Source organism: Lissotriton helveticus, chromosome 5_1 (assembly GCF_964261635.1).
Source record: "Lissotriton helveticus chromosome 5_1, aLisHel1.1, whole genome shotgun sequence".
Lineage (NCBI taxonomy): Eukaryota > Metazoa > Chordata > Amphibia > Caudata > Salamandridae > Lissotriton > Lissotriton helveticus.
This window is the reverse complement of record NC_136065.1, coordinates 1091808886-1091826458: the sequence shown is the minus strand read 5'-3', so window position 1 is coordinate 1091826458 and position 17573 is coordinate 1091808886. Positions and strand designations below refer to the sequence as shown.

The 17573-nt window shown below is 44.9% G+C and overlaps 1 protein-coding gene across 1 annotated transcript in view; it reads left to right on the top strand.

Moving 5' to 3' along the window:
• Nucleotides 1-17573, top strand: part of PCGF6 (polycomb group ring finger 6) — a 287484-nt gene that overhangs the window by 189019 nt on the left and 80892 nt on the right. Inside the window, exon 8 of the mRNA XM_078643692.1 lies at nucleotides 11153-11251. Within this exon, the coding sequence (XP_078499818.1) occupies nucleotides 11153-11251 (99 nt within the window). The remainder of the gene's footprint in view (nucleotides 1-11152; nucleotides 11252-17573) is intronic.

The following is a 17573-nucleotide window of genomic DNA, read 5'->3' as shown; positions in this document are numbered from 1 at the left end:
TGAAGAACTGGAATAACCCACTTACAGGGTCTCGGTGGCGGGGGAACCGCCCAAATCTTCCATACCCTTCATACGTAGTAAAAGGAGACACAGGAGCCTTCGTCTTCAGGAGGAACCCAGATGTATTCAATAGCCCGGGCTATGGAACAGAGTCCCAAGCTAGTCAGAGACAAAACCCAGGAGGCTGTTACTTTACTCTGTAGCTTACAAGCCTTTTATACATTTCTCATACCATTCTTTTGGCTGTCAGTCAATTGTCCAATCAGGGCAGTGTTTGTAGTTGATAGCTTGATCAAGGCGATGCTTGTAGTTGGTGACCTGGTCAAGGCTTGGTACACAGAGCATTGTCCACTCTATGCTTGTAGTTGGTGACCTGGTCAAGGCTTGGTACACAGAGCATTGTCCACTCTGCTTTGATCAGGGCTCTTTCTTTCAGGTCATTGTTCAATTGCCTGATCAAAGCCTGGTATTTCAAGTCATTTGTTTATTTACCCTGATTAGAGTCCAGCAGTCAGACCATTGTCTAGATAACCTGATCACTGTGTCAAGGATGTTTTATCAGGCTGGGAGCAGGAGAGGAAAAATGAATCATTCACTCGGGGTGAGGGCCATGTGGCTTTCGGATGAACTGAAGAGAACAGGGGGTTGGGCGGGTGACAGTTCCTGGGCAGAAATGCAGGCCTGCAAAAATGGATTTCTGTCGTGCTGATAGAATTTTCCTCGTACATCAGGAAAAACTACCAGGTGGGTAGTGTGGAAAGTGTTTGCCGCGAGCTGGGAATCTAAAAATTAATGGAGTCCTGTGAAAATGATTGTCGTTCAAAAAATATATTTCGTCAATATGTTTAAAGTAGAATGAAGAGGTGGTTTGAAACGAATGTAGGTTTAATTATGGGGATTTTCTTTTATTTCACTACAAATTTTATCGGGTTTTAGCAAAATATCTAGGCCATGACGGTTTACATACAGAAATGAGAAATTATAGGGTAAATTCCCATGAACAATAAAACTACAACTTGCACAGTTGATCCCCCAACCACACCCCACAAATCGGCAATAAAATCGTCATTCAAATGTAACACAGAACCCCCCCTTTAATTTCTCATTTCTTGGCACTAAAATGTATTTTGTCTTCCAATTGGGACTCCATAGTGTGAACCGGGGCCAGGACTATACCTCTATAATCGGCTCAGTGCTGCCATATGTTTGAGTGTTTTTGCGGACATCCTCGAGCCTGGAACACTGCAACCTCTAGCCACATTCAGTGAGCCATCCCTCTCTTCCAGGCCCCCACCAAGGGGTGATGTGTCAGCATTTCATAGTCTGGCAAAATCCCTTTCTTCATGCGTGAGGCCCAGGAAAAATAAATGTTTTTATGTTGTTTGACTCCTATTTCCTCTGTGCTATGAAACAGTAGTTTCAAGTCTAGTGGGGCTTCCCAGCAGAGGACCTCCCCAAGAAAGGACTTCACCCCGCCAGAAGCGAGTCAAAGCACACAGCTACATACCGTGTGAAAGAAGGTGCCCTCCTCAACCCCACACCAAAGACACAATGAGGAGCCGATGCACCATAAACGGTGTCTAGTATAATAAGCTCTGTGTAGATATTTTAACTGAATTAGGTGAAGACGGGATGAAATTGCTGCTCCACGAGGGGCCTCCAGGGCTTCTGTCCAGTCATCTTCATCAATAGTAGCTATGTCCCCTTGCCTTGCCGCCCTAAGAGCAGGCAGTTTGGTGGTACTATATGTTTGATGTGTGATTGATAAATTTGTGTTACCTTGTGAATACCCAAATCTCTCATTAACAGTTTGTCCTCCAACTGGTTAAACTCTAGCAAGTCTTGAAGGTAGGCATAGCGCATCTGCAGGTATCTATAGAACTGGCAATGGTGTTACTGGTAATCATTCTGCAGCTCCTGAAATTATTTTAATACTATGCCCCGAACATCTTCCAAGGTGGGGTTGTATGATGGTACAGCGCTGGTAAATACATTGCATGCCTTTGCCTCGAATTTTTAGCACGCATGTTTTTACCACGATTATGCATTTGCATTGCATGCCAAACCACACATTTGTTTTTATATTTAAAAACAATGTATTTGTGGGGGGAGACTCCCCCAACTTACCTTAAATGTGTGGTATTGGTATGCGATGTAAATGCATAATCGCTGTAAAAAGATGTGTGCTAAAAAATGCGAGGCAAATGCATGAAATGTATTTACCCCATTGTAAAGGCTGTTTCCCCCAAGGTGAATATCGCTATGTCATTCCACATCTGGAAACCACTCAATAAGGCAACCTGGCGAAAAAAAGCTACCCTCCCACAGAGGTGTTACCTGAGTCAATCTTCCTCACCACACCATCCCCCGGAGGGACCATCTCCATGTACTTATGATGACTTGGGTTGCCGGGGGAAGGGAACCCATCCCCCTCCCACTGTAGAGGAAGCAGTGTCACCAAATGCCCCATTACATGCGGAGGCTCATCTTGCGCACCATACCACCAATCATTGATGATTAATAAGTGGAAGGCAGCGTATTCGGAATACACATCGGCCGAGGCGATGCCTCCACAATACTTGAATTGGAAGCACGTCCAGAGTGCAATGCGTGTCGCACTACCCCCCAAAGGAACAGAGTTAAAACTATTTATCTCTTGGAACCAAGCGGGCGGGATAGTGTATGGGTAATGCTGCCATTGGTATAGCATGCAGGGCAACAAGACCATCCTAAAAAGCGTCAATCTGCCCAACAAAGAGAATAGCAGTGGGCAGGGACCAGGTTTTTATATTCTCTTTAACACATGATAACATTTGTGCCGAATTGTGGGTTGATGATACAGTGGAGAGATAAACACCCCTAGATACTTAAACCCAGTTGTAGCCAACGTTTACCCCGATGCCCATGCCATATTGTCAGTGGCCCCCCCCACCCGGAATACCACTGACTTCCCGACGTTAGTACAGAGTCCAGAGGTCTTGCCAAAGATCTGCAGGATCTGTAGGATGTGAGGGCCAGATGTCTTCGGGTCCATAATAAAGAACAGAACAACGTCTGCTTTTAAAGCTATCCTGTCGGACAGCTCTGCGGACCACTCAAAACCTTGCACCTGGGCATCAGCCCTCACCCAGGCCGCCAGCGGCGCTATGGCCAGAGCAAATAGCAGGAGGGACAATAGGCACCCCTAAGGATCCTGAAAGGATCCAGAACTGTGCCAGTGTCCCTAACAGAGGCTGTTAAATCGGTGTAAAGAAGACCACCATAAGAAAGAAACCGGAGGCCAAAATTGATGCTCCAAAGAAGAGCAAACAGGTACTCCCAGCTAACCGAATCAAAGGTTTTAACTATGTCGGTGAGCAGCTCAGTAGCTGGTCTCTCTAAACAGTCCGCCATGGCGAGAGCGTTATAAACTCTTGAATATTATCTTGTGTGGCGCTATCGGGCTAAAATCCTGCTTGATCAGGATGATCCAGATTGGACATGTACCTCATTCATTTGTTGACAACGAAAAGTGGTGGATTTGCTTTGTTTGATCAGCACATCTTAAAATAATGTTTCCCTTGTCAAGATTTCATATGGTATAGATTTGATACACTTTTTGGGAGTGTTCGTCCGGTATCGTGCTCATCCACCTTATAGCACCAATCCACGATATCTTACTCACTCAGGGTGAGGCAGAATATCATATACAAATTACAACAAAGATACCAGTGCACATCCCTTCTTGTTGCTATTATCCAATTGGCATCCAGCCACGACAATTCAATATTTTCACTCTCCTTGTCGTCCTCAAATAAACAAGTACAATGTTCCTTTTAATGTTCAATGTCCATTTATTATTGATTTCTTTCTTTTGCCACACCGTCACAGCCGACGCGCGTTTCGCCCTGCGCGGGCTTTTTCAAGGCCAGAATGTAATGTGGTGAGCAGAATTTATTCACAAGAGTCAATAAGTCATAGAGCCTGTTGAACATTAATCCTTTAAGCCTTAAGCTTGGTGCACCAAAGAGTTGTCAATGGACAGTATGTGTGGAAAGTCCATTCATATGTCAATAAACGAGTTACTGAGCGCTATCTGGAGCCTTGATAAGTTCCATCGCCATAGCGCATTACTTTGGCGTTCGTATGGAGCCCTTCTCTCACGTTCGCCTTCCCAGCAGCCCCCCAGTCTCTCTAAACAGTCCGCCATGGCGAGAGCGTTATAAACTCTTGAATATTATCTTGTGTGGCGCTATAGGGCTAAAATCCTGCTTGATCAGGATGATCCAGATTGGACATGTACCTCATTCATTTGTTGGCCAGTGTTTTAGCGAAATGTTTCACCTCAAAATTGAGGAGAGAAATTGGGCAGTAAGAGGAGTGGTCTTTAGGTAGGCGTACAGGTTTGAGAAAAATGAATATTTCTGCCTACCACCAGTCCGGTGGTAACTGTGCTTACTCTATTGCCGCGTGGATCACTCCTAATAGATGATTCCCTAGTTGCAGTATATAGACTTTAAGAAATTTGCTCGGAAAGCCATTATGCACTGGGGCCCGCCCAGTCCACATCTCCGTCAAGAGTGCGGGCAATTTCTCCAAGGTAATCATCTCGTCGAGCTGCGCATGAGCGGTATCTGACAGGGACCTCTGGGCAGAGCCTTAACAAATTCAAAGATTTCGTTGATGTCATCCATGTCCCTCCACGCGTAGAGCTCCCCATAGTATGCAGCAAAGCTCTGAACAACCTCCCTGGGGCCCAACTGTAACCCACATTGAGTGTCCCACACCACTGGCACTGGTGAGACCACATTAGTAGCCTGGCAGTGTCAGTGCAGCATTTTGATGGATTTATCTCCCAACTGAGTAAGGCTGCTCTGTGCAGCCTGCCATGCTTGTTTAGCCTCATCAAGGATCAGCTGCTAGTACAACTGTTGGATCAGGCTCAGTTGATGTTGCGCTGCATTGCCCTCCCTCCCGTGGCTGCTTTCTTCCAAAGCACACATCTGTGCTTCAAGTTCTACCAGCTCACGCGTCCAACGCTCATGTTTGCCCTCTTAGAAACTAATATCAATTGCCTGAAGTGTCGGTTTAAGGGTTTCCCATAGTACTATCCTGGAGGGTGCTGTGTCTGCATTAATAAAAAAGTATTCCACGATGGACGGGTGAAGGAGCACCTTATACAACGGGATTGGCAAGTGCCATGACGATATGCCAGCGGAATGGAGGGCGCCTCGGGCCCACATGGAACTCAAGGGTTACTGGAGAATGATTAGACAACCCTCTCGCCAGGATATCTAAGCCTGATACTCGGTATGTATACGGTAGGGACTAACAGATAGTACAGCCTAGAGAAGGTACTCTGGACCATTTAATAGCATTTCTATCCAGCTTAAGCCAGAGGATATGCCCTCCAGGCATCAGTCCAACCCTGCGCAGACATCAGGGAAAGCAGCCTTGATCCCCGTGCTTCACCCCACCACCCCTGGCGTCCCAACTGTCAATCTCCGGGTGGAGGACATCATTTCAGTCCCCACCCATCACCGAGAAACGCCTCAGCAACTCTCCTCACATGCCAGTGACCTGGTCTACAAAATTGTGTCCCTATGGGAGGATATATACTACCTAATGTAAGCTGTTCCCTTTAAATGTAACAGTCACTATCATGTATTTATTTATTTTATAAAGTTTTATATTGCGCGAACCAGATACAGAGGGATATCAGAGCGCTTTACAGAAGAACAATCTTAGACAAAAGATACACAGCGAGAGGAGAGGGAGAATAAAACGCTAGAACGATATCGGATAAGAATACCAAACAGTTATAGTCACAATAATCACCAACAAATGATACACAGCGAGTAATGTGATTAACAGGTCAATATAAGGCTGCAACATGTGACAATGCCAAATTAAAGTAAAAATGTGATCATAAGGAAAATTTTGGCTTCAAGTTTGAAAGCAATAATTGAGGATATTCTGCGCAATTCCAGTGGAAGAGAGTTCCAGATCTTTGGTGCAGCACCTGAGAAGGCTCGACGACAAGTTCTCTGTTTATTCATGATACGTGGTTTCAGAAGAAGTAGTTAGCGCTTCTTGAGGTTCTCTCGCCACATGGTAATTCAAACTTTTGTGCTAGGTACCTGGGGGTGTTGTCATACAGGGCTTTGTGTGCTAGAACGATAATCTTAAACTGGATTCGAGCTTCATAGGGCAGCCAACTAAGAGACTTTAAAACTGTTGAAATGTGCTCATTTCATTTGGTACCAGTAATTAGTCTGGCCGCAACGTTTAGTGCTGACCTTAGTGGACCCAGGGTGTATTTGGGAAGACCACAGAACGTACCGCTGCCATAATCTAGTCTCGGCAAGACCAGTGCTTGGATCGCTTGTTTCAAGTCATTTTGTGGAAGGAAGGGCTTGATATTTCTAAGTGTCCTCATCAAGTGATTAGCTCCATTACATACATTGCTGATATGATTTTTCATATTCAGGTGCTTGTCCAAGGTGATTCCGAGGGATTTGGCAGAGTCAATGATGAGAGGGGTGCAATTGAAAGCAGTGAGGAGAGTCAGCCAAAGGTCTAGCTTGAAGGGGTGGTTCGGAGGAGAGATGAGAAGGAATTCAGTTTTGGAGGTGTTGAGCAGGAGATGGTTCTCAGTTAACCAATTTTGAGTAGACGTTAAGGTAGAGTTGAGTGTTATGATGTTATCCAGGGATGACATTTTCAAGTAAAGTTGTGTGTCCGCGTACATATGGAAGGGAATGTTCTTCTCATTTAGAAAATTAGCAAGAGGTTCTAAAAAGAGGTTGAAAAGGATAGGGGAGAGGGCGGAACCTTGGGCGACACCCATGAGGAATGTATCTGCCGTAAGCATCAGCCCACTCTCTGTTGGTCTGGAAGGGGACCCTGCGATGAATTAGAAGACCAGTACCTATTAATCCTCTCGTGAATTTTGAGTGATATGTTTGTGTATACCTATATCTAGCCAAGCAGGGAACTTGGACCACAAAAGTAGGAGGCGAATGCCCCCCTAGTCTTTTGGTCAGCTTCAACACTGCACTGCGCTTAACCTTATCGAGAACTCCTCGTACATTCCAAGTGAGAATACAAAAATGCCCTGTAGGGCCTTCAGGGACTGTGTTGGCCATTGATATCTATGGTGCATAACCGGGGGTCCTGCTCATGAATGTTGTTGGGTGTGAGTGGTCGAGCTGTGCATGAACATAACAACAAAAAACATTGAAGCAAATCTTAGCCCATCTCCCAATAACTTCTATGAACAAGTAGTATGTGTCGCAAAAGAAGCCATCCCCCAACCCCAATGAGGGCCCGGGGAGGGTGTCGCCAATGGATCCACTTGTCCCTTTCCCAACAAAACATCTTGCCTACAGAAACTTAAACCACGTTACTCTAGAGGTGCAGTCTGATAACAATTGCGCACATTACAGGAATATGCAAGAGATTCGCGACTCAGTCACAGCGGGAAGTATTAGTCCAGTTTAGATTCACCAAGGCAAACATGGGGTCTATCATACTATAAATTGTCTGTTAATCTTCATCATCACTGTGTTTATTCGTCCAGGACGAGTGGAACCTATTACAATGCTTGATGGTGGACTTTGTAGGATGATTGCGCTTGTCACTCAGGGATAAGTCTGAATCCAAACGTGGTGGAGTGTAAGGCTTCAGCGAAAAAGTCTCATCAACCCAAGCAAACCCTTCCTTAAGGGTGCTGGAACTAAAGATCACCCTCAGGCGAGCAGGATATAATAACATATATTGAATTTTGAGGTCCCTCATTTTTTTTTCTCTGCCATGAATCATTTGCTTTGTGTTGAACCATCCTCGTATAATCTGGAAATATCATGATGTGCGTGATTCAAACCTAATCTTTTCTTGGCTCCGGGTGTGCTTGAGAATCGTCTCTCTATCTAAATATTTGAGGATCTTGGCAATTACCGGTCTTGGCCTCACACCTGGGGGTGCTTCTTCATCAATGATCTGTGTGCTCTCTCCACCACAAAGCAGGACAAGAGGCACTCTACAGGCACCACTGATCTGAGCCATTCTGTTAAAAACTCGTCCATAGAGGACACTGCGCACCGCTCAGTTAAGACCACAAAATGTAAGTTGTTACGATGGGCGTGACCTACTATGTCTTCCACGCGTGTCGCCAATACCTTCGTCATGGCCGTCAGTACAGTGACATTCTGGAGAGTTGTCACTGAGTCCTCGACACTCTAATCTGCGCCTCTGTGAAGCGATCATCTGCCTTCCGAAGGTTCTGTCGCAGCAGGGTAACATCAGTACCAACCACTCCTATTTTGGTGTCCAGCATGTCGCTGGACTGTGTAACGGCCTTCAGCAGCACTGTGTTATCAGGGCCAGGCCCGGGAGCCCCTGCAAATCTGCAGCACGCACACCAACCCTGGTAAACTAGTCTGTAGTGCTCTGCTTGGACGTTGCGCTGAAATTTTTGTCTTTAGACATGGTGAGACTATCTTTCTGCCGTCTGTTCAGGAAGCCTATGTTGTAATCTGTGGTGTGCACGATCCGCCTAGCCCCCTAATGTATCTCCCCAGGGCGGCACAAGAAGCCCGCAATGAGCTGGCCCACTCTAGCACCACCCACAGCTAGTAGGAGCAGCTAAGAACCCCTGCACGAGCTCTCCCCTACACCAGCCTCAACCAGTCCATGGCTGCCAGCCGCACCAGGGCCTGGCCTGACCTCTTTCACAACGAGGGGACTGACCGCAGTGGAGAAGTGTGGCTCACTGGTTAGAGGTGGCAGACCCTGAAGCAGAGGTCAGACCCGGGACCAGGGTTCAATTCCCGACGCGGCAGGGTCTTGAGCCCAAATGTCCACGGACTCGATAATTCTCGCTTCGGTGCCTACTCGAATCACGGGTTCACACTCTGCAACTCTGGGCAATAGCTTGCTTAATCTCCACTACGCCCCCCCCCCCTCCGCGGCGGGATGCCTGGCTTTTACCTTGGGGATGCCAAGTACGTGTTATCTCACAGGGAAAAAGCCAGGATGGGTTCCCAAAGCAAGCGCCTTGAGACCTTGCGGTGATAAGGCGCTATATAAGAACCTTTGACATGACATGACATGACCGCAGCCAGACCCCCTCCCCCACCTTCAGAGTCATACGCTGAGAATTATACTGCCCGACTCTGTTTCCAGGCCGCAAATCAATTTTTATAAAAACTGGCATGAGAGGTGGGAGACAAAATCGGTCCTACTTTCTAAGGGTCCAATCAACACCAATACTCTCAACCCCTAGTATACATCTGGGTCCAAGCAGAGAGCAGTATACAGTGCAGGAGACACTGTGAGGCTCACTTTATAGGCCTTGTCGTTATCACAGCCCGGAAATGTGCCTCAATCTCATGGCCCAGTACATCTCCCATGTGGTGGGGGCTATAGCACTTGCGGCACTCCCAGTCCTCAGGAAGGATCCCCAACAAATCGACCACCGTCATAGTCTTACCTCTTCCCTAGGCCAGCACAGGCAATCGCAGCAGCAAGCCCCAGCTGCTCCAGTGCCACGCCCCACCTACCACTGGGTTTGTCAAACTTCGGGCCGGGATCTTCCTCAGCACAGCGCCTGATCCAGCAGGTGCACAGCTAGTTGATCGGGGGTCGTAGCCATGGGACCGAGTGACCAGGTCTTTCACGCCCGCTCCGCTCTCGCCCTGTTGGCCGCAACGCCAGGCCCGGCTGTAACCAGCAGGCCAGCATCACTCGGAGCGCTCAGTCTGCCCCAGCTCCTCTGGGAGCCATCAGCACCCCTACAACACCAGGGCAGTCCCCGCTGTCTCTGCCATACCTGGGACAGTGATGGGCGAATTTTATGAAAACACGGGCAGGATGATGGCTTATAAAGGTAGCGACTGCTGGGAGCTCGTCTACAAAGTGTCCACGATGATGGCCCTTTAACTGGGTTGGCATCTAATTATGGAGATTTGGGCAAAAAGCTGTTTGATGCAAGGAGTGGAGATGATTTGGAATTTCTGAAGGACAGATTGTGGCTTAGGGAGAAAGATTCTTAGAATTACAGCTTTACATTAGTAGTGGATAGGGCAGTAGCGAGTGTTTAGAGAGGTATTAATTATGCATAGGGTCCCTGCTTATGTTTTTCGAGTGAAGGTTGAAGCCATCAAATACCTTTAAGGAATTGTACCTAAGATGAAGTTGAGGTTCTAGAAAAAGGCTTCTTCTGGGGTGGTATATTATTACAAGGTGGTGTTTGAAGGGTATGTGGACAATGATGGCATGTGTTTAAGGTTCCATAGTCACTGGTCAAGGCATAGAATCATGTGACCATTTGGGATTTGGTTAGGACTAGATAGCTGCTTTCTTAGTGTGCTGCTATTTGTAAGTCAATTAAGTCACATGGTCTTTTTTGGAAAGCGACTGGTGTTTCAATATCTATGTAGTTAATCCAAGTGTCAGAGTAGGTGATGACATGTCGGGAGCAGGAGTAAAAGTGTTAAGTTATAAAGGTGTGGTTGTTATACTTGCATATACCCATTATATATTGTGATTGGGAGCCTACCAATAAATAGGGCCAAATGCACTGGGACCAAAAAATAAGTGTATCCCATGTCAGCCCCTTCAGTCATGGGACCCATTCTTCATGCCTTCAGATTCCCTCCTACAGCTCTGCTCGTCTGCTATCAACAGGCCAATAAAAAAAGAAAAAGTTAAAAGAACACAGGGTGGCTAAATTGTTGGTGGGGGACTGAGGGTTGGGAATTGGCTGTGCCAGCTATGCTCATGTTTCTTAAAGTGCTGTGTACATATTAGAGTAGCATGCAGTAGCTAGCCATCTCATACCTAGGATTGGAGGAAAGAATTGTTATAATAATAATTGTACTATTGTAACCATACTTTAAGTACTCGTTGAATGTAGCCTGTACATTAATTTATATTCTGTGCCCCATTAAGTTAATGTATTGAATTAGAATGTTCATTTGGCTTCCGTAACCCACACTACTGCAACTTTTTCTCCATCCCCTGTAAACATTTGTTGTTGGTTATTTGTTACCATTTCTGATTTTCTGTCTTGTGGGACAGGTGTTTTGATATAATCTTGTACTGCACTACAAAACTGCACAATATCCTCAATACTATGTTTATTAAAACTTAAGTGTGCTTCCTTTTCCAGGCCCTTGAGAAGAAATTTGTGCGTGTTTCAGGAGAAGCAACAGTTGGACATGTTGAAAAATTTCTGCGAAGAAAAATGCAACTTGCTCCTGCTTGCCAAGTAAGTGTTTTTCGAACAGCTAGCTTGTAGGAACTTTATGGAGTCTGATGACATATAATTGCATGTGGGTAATGTGGCTATACCTAAATACGAGAATGCTATTTGATAGTGGTGGCTGGTAGGGAAGGGGGGGTTAGAAAAAAGAAATAAAGAAAAAAAGAAAACTTAGCTGCTGGTCGCCAGCCGCCTCCTCTCCGACTCAGGAAACAGGAAGCCCATAGGCTCCCAGACTCCCCTAGCCAATCACGACTCTGCCTTACAGCAGCGTTGTGATTAGCCTGAGTGCCGTGGTTCAGTGCTCAGAGAGGGACAGGGAGGCTGTGCATATTCCCACCCAGCCTGTGCAATACTGCCGGTGGAGAACATGCAAAGTTTGGCTGGCACAAGATGGCAAGCCAAACCGTCATGCACACTTAAGATGCAGCAACCACTCCTCCTCCCTCTGGGTCACGGGAGCCCAGTCCTGCTCTAACCTAACCTGGCTGCAACTGCAAGCTCAATACTAAACATAAAATGATAATAACATTCCGTTATTATCATTTTATTTTTCCTTTGCACTGCTCTTAAAGCAGTGGAGCGACGCTCCCCATGTGTACCGGAGGAGCCGCCGCAGCTACTTGCTGCATTTTTTTAAGTTCAGAACTCTGGATATTTTTTGTATTCTCAGTGACATTTTCTGTGACCTCAGCTATTTGCCAAATGCACTTGGAAGACACTAGTTAAGTGTCCACTGTTAAGTTAAATATTTAATTACTTAAGTTGTTGGTGGTGCTAACGTGGTGGTTGACTAATAGTACTTGCTCTCTGTCTATATGGCTTCAGTTCTCCTTCCCTAAGAGATTTGCAGGAAATGCCTTGTAGCTCAACTCCAAATAACCTATTAGCACTCTTAGTTGAAATGAGGAAGGAATGCAGTGTGTCTAGATTCTGATTTGAATTCCTGAAACCCTGAAAGGGTACTCAGTAGCTGTAATGCCAAATGTAACCCATGATCCTCCTTGGGTGCTCTGTTGAGAAGACATCTGTGTAGGACCAAGGAAGAATCCAATGTGGTATGTTCTGACGTTCTTATGTCAAGTGAATGTGGCAATTTTGCACTGAAATGATTACATTTTGAGTATATGGCAGGGCCAATGATTGAGGAGGCTGTTTATTATTGAGATTTTACAATTTTTGTACATTATCCATCTTTTTTGACTATGCGTGGAGATCCCCGTACCATTTGTTTGTATATGCATATCTTTAGGTTTTTAGGGTTAGAATACAAATGCAGCTGATCATTGTGGACACTGCAGTTTTGTCCTAGAGTTCCAGATTTTCTGTAATCAGTGTGTCAGACCTGAATACTATACTAGTATGAGTATTGCTCCTTTGGTGACGGCTTCGGGTTGCAAGTATCATATGCATCATTTTCTAACTGCTACCATTAACCTTGTAATTTTGAACTATTGCGCATTGCAAAATGTTTTGAACTTAATGTTTGCTGAGAAAGCGATAGTGTAAAAAAAAAATATTGAGGGACTGGGGGAGGTGGTTATGCTTACGTTGCCGAGTAGTGAAGTGACAACCTTTTAAAAGGTTTTGGATCCCTCTACGTGTGATCATTCTTAAACTTGAATGAGATTTACACTTACCACACAGAATGACAGGAATATATACTTTTCTGTTGCTATGCTTTTTTGAATTTTCTGTTTCATTCTTTTGCTGCTCCCATTTCCTCCACATTTGTTTTTTCTTCATTTAGGTTTTCATTCTGAATTGTCAAAGAACTTCTCTCACTGTCTTCCAAGTCAGTTAAGAAAGAGAAGGCAGTTTTTGGTGGCTAACCCTCCCTCATGAAGCTTACTTCTCTACTCTCTAAAGCCCTAAAGAATGTTTGTTGATTTATAAATTTGGCCCTAGTGTTGGTTATGAGGGACATGGTTATGGAATGGAAAGTGCACACTGCATCTGAGAATAACGCATGGCTCAGGGCCATCTGAAAGTGGACAGTGGCGGAGATAGGTGCCATATGCGCTATAAAAGGGCAGGGGCAGAGATTGATTCAGTTGGTAGTTACAAGGGATTTCATTTGGTTCTTGAAGCAAAACCGGGCTCTTCTGTCATGGAGGGAAGAGAGACAAGAATGAGGCTGTTGGCAACTGACATAATTACCTGAATTTCATATACTAGGCAGTAGGGTAATACGGTTCCAGAACTTTGAAGAGTCTGTTACGTTAGATATATATTCCCCTTGTGTACTGGTGCTGTATAATTATTGCAGGCACCTCCCCATTAGACTGTATAACAGAATGGTTTCTCGGTCTCCGAGTCTCTGAATCTGGCTGAATGACTGTGTCCTCTTGATCGGGTATTGCTGCTTGGGCAGATAGCTAGGGTTTAGGTGATTGGTGTTGAATTCACTGTTTGAAATGCTCATTGTATCAATTGGACTGGGAATTTCCAAGATGTTGAGATATGCATTTGTTGAACACTAACAAGACCTTAAAAATACTTTATAATGAGAAAAAATAGAAAATTAATAAACATCAATAAAAAAACTAAATGCATTAAACCCTATGCCCATGAATCCCTTGATAATACCACCTGTACCGCAACACCATAATTATCTACACCTGTACCCTGAATCACTAACCGTAAACCTTTGACCCTGTTCTTTTAATGTTATATCACTAGCCCTTGAGCCATTAGCTCCAGTCCTGAGATGGGTGCTCAGAAGACCTCTGCTAAGATATGTTACCACTTTTGCAAAGGATTGCATATGTCTGGTGTTACTTATGATTTTAGCAGCATGTTGGCACACGTTGGTTAGGGGAAGCTCACTTACGGTGTAATAGCATCAGTTGACATTAAAAAAAGTTTTCCTGTAGCATATGTTTTGTACACCCATTTGATTGATGACTACGAGTTTTGACGGTTCCTGTTCATGTTCACTCCTTCAACATGTTCCGTTCCCCTTAATTGCCTGCTTTCATTTTTATTTGAAAATATGCTGTGGGGTCCCTTTAGAAACGTATATTGATTGAGTGATGATTATTTATGGGAGTAGACCCTTCTGCATTAGAATGGCTTGAACTAGTCATTGTGCTTGTTCTCTATGACCAGGGATCCGGAGACTTTTTGTTGTGCTGGTTACATAAAAGCGATTCTTGTGTCAGTGGGAGTTTGCATATGTACGCGTGACAATGATAAACTTTTTAAAGACTGACCTCAGTATTGACGGAATAAATAGCTTCGTCACTCCTCCATTTTTGTGTTCACAAGCCTTAACCAGCATTGACAATCGCAATATGTCTGGCTTATAACTGAACGTGCCTCTTGAGTCCCCCTGATGAGCTTAGGTTATCATACATGCACTCTGTCTCTCATCATTGTACTTAAATATTAAGTAATGCACCCACAAATTCATTCTTGCATGCACCCACTTTCCCATCCGCATAGTAGAACAAAAACCATGTTTCCACTTAAACTTGTCAGGCATTTGTTTGCAATTCAAACAAATGCAAAAAGAACAATTGATGGATAGAATGCATAACCATGTCATACATGTACCCCAATACAGAGATCTGGGCCTAAATCCATCGTTTTTTTGCTCACCATGCCAATCCAGTTTAGACCCAGCCATATGCAAATCAGTCTTGACCCTGCGCCCAATGGGAACAGTCCAGCCCGAACTCTCAGGCCAGGTCCCCCTGGACTGGAAACAGGCTCCAAGAGGAGTACCCCTTTGAGCGGGGCAAGTCATGATAGAGGAACTCCATCCAGTAGAGAATTGCTAAAATGATTGTGAAATAGCCAGTGAATGGGCAATTGCTTTTAGCAGATTGGAAGCGATAAGCGAGCAATTATTTTTTTAGTGTAAAGAGATGAAAGTTTGTAGCTTTTGCTCTCTTGATGCTATGAGGGATAAAATTGATGTCTGGGTCTTGTGTGAAGCCAAGAGATTTGACTGACAAGACTGATGTAGGCTCAAAGCCTTCCAAATTTAGAGGCACATTAGGATGGCGGGCAGACTTTGTCCGCCCGCCATCCCGACGTAAAACGGGACCGCCTGCCATAAGGGAGGCGGTCCCGTGGGGGCCATTAGGATGCATCCGCCACACTGGCGGGCGCATCCCGCATTTTTAACATTGCGACGGGCGGTGCTGAAGCACCGCCCGCCGCAATCTAAAAATGCACGTCGCGCACTTCAATGCACAACGTGGCAGGCACCGTGCGGTGCCTGCCACGTTGTACATTGAAGTGCAGGGGGGTACCATAGGTACCCCCCATGTGCGCCCCCCGACCTCCCAGAATCCCTGGGGACCCGCAACGTCGACCGGGCGGAAAAGCGGCGGACGGTCTTTCCGTCCGCCACGGTCCCCCCGCCATAGTAATATGGCGGGGGAGGGGGGGAAATGGGTGGCGGGTGGGGAAGGATGTCGGGCGGATGGCGATCCGCCCGACATCCTAATGGGGCCCTTAGTGTTTTAAGGAGCTTGGGGTAGAATCTGCTTTTGGTAAAGGCTGACAGGAGGTGAAATTCAGTTTTGTGTGGGTTAAGAAGGATGTTCTGGTTCATCCATGATTGAAGTTGAGGTTGGGTACTTTCTGAACAGGACAATCTCCGCTAACATGAACGTATTTAGATAAAGCTGAGAGTCATTTGCATAGGAGACGGGCAACACCAGCGTTATGGAAGATAATGCTTAGTGACTCCATATTGAGATTAAATAAAGTGGGTGCTAGGATGGAGCCTTGGGGGAAAACGCAGCATATATTGGAAGTGGAGTAGCAGTGATCCCTAGTCCTCACCACCTGGGATCTCTTAGTTAGCAAAGGTTTGCATCTTCCTGAACTTTATCGCAGTATCCCATTCAGTTTTCAATACTATTGAATCGACGATACCATTCCAAGATTACTGCCCAGTTTAGAAAATATGGTCTGCACAGGCAGCATATAGCACACTGCAAATGAAATGGGCTGCAAGACACACTAAAAAGAAACAGGAAAATTAGATAAATGAAAAGGAACCTGTAACAGCAAAAAATGGAAACCTAAGGTCTGACCGGCAGTCCAGACACTGAAGCACACTCATTTTCATACTAATGTGAAAATATTACCAGGCAAAATGCTGATACCCACAGGGCAGTAAAGCCAATGGCAGAAATGGGCTAACCCATTGCCACATGCAGTATGTTTTCACGGGAAGAAACATAATGTGAATGACACTCAGATAGAGGAAGGCTGACACAAAAAAACAATATGTAGGTTGAGCTTATTTATTACAATGGCCTGACAAACAACTACACCTGCCATAAGGGGTTCTAGCAAGGATTATCACAGTGCAAATCTCATTTCTCCAGGGTTTCTCAAAGGAAGTAACTAACATTGCTTACTGCAGTAATCTGTGATAGTCCATGTAACAAAATGCCTGTCTACGGATATTACCAAGGTGCAATATCAATCCACCCTTAAAGACCTATTGGCTTTAATATATGATTTTCACAATATATAAATGAGGTCTACTGCCTTTGTTGTAATTTTTTCAATAAAAAACGAAGTAAACCTTTATCACTGGCTTATCACCATAAGTAGCTCAGGGCTATTATATTGAGCATAAGCTTTTCTTCAAGCTAACGATCGTGTGTAGAGTTACTAAATTAGAACCATGTAGAAAAGCAGATTTGGAAAAACAGTGTGCAACCCCTTTGAAAAGCACCTAATAAGGATTCTCAATACAATATGCAATTTTAAAAATTCTCAAAACAAAATGCAGTCTCTCCGAAAGCAGCTTAAGAATGATGCTCGATGCACAAATCTACCCACCACGTTTTTCCTGGGGTAAACAACAGCAAAGGCCTAGTCTGTTATGGCACTCTCTGAATTTCCATGTGACAAAATACCTGCTGTACTCTTTAACTCAGTGTAATGACAATCTACCTTAAAAGGCCTATAGACTTTAACATATGCGTTTTACAAAAAACACATCCGACTACTTCTTTATCATAGCCTTTCATAATCAATAGATCAGTCCTATGGCATCTGGCATACCTTTCCCAAATGAAGCAACCAGGCCCATAACCTTTAGCTTTGGCTTGTCACCATCACCTACTATATTGGAATATGCTTTCTCACAAGGCAATTTTCAACTAAATTACAAGATATATAAAATACCAGTTGGCAAAATAGTATAGAATCAATTTAAAGACAGTCTAACAACAGAGACCTGATGGCGGAAAATGATTGGGGGAGACTATGGAGACAGTTGACCCCACACATAAATAACAATGTATGGTGTATATGTGTCATGAATGTCCATGCTTCATAATATGTCAAGATG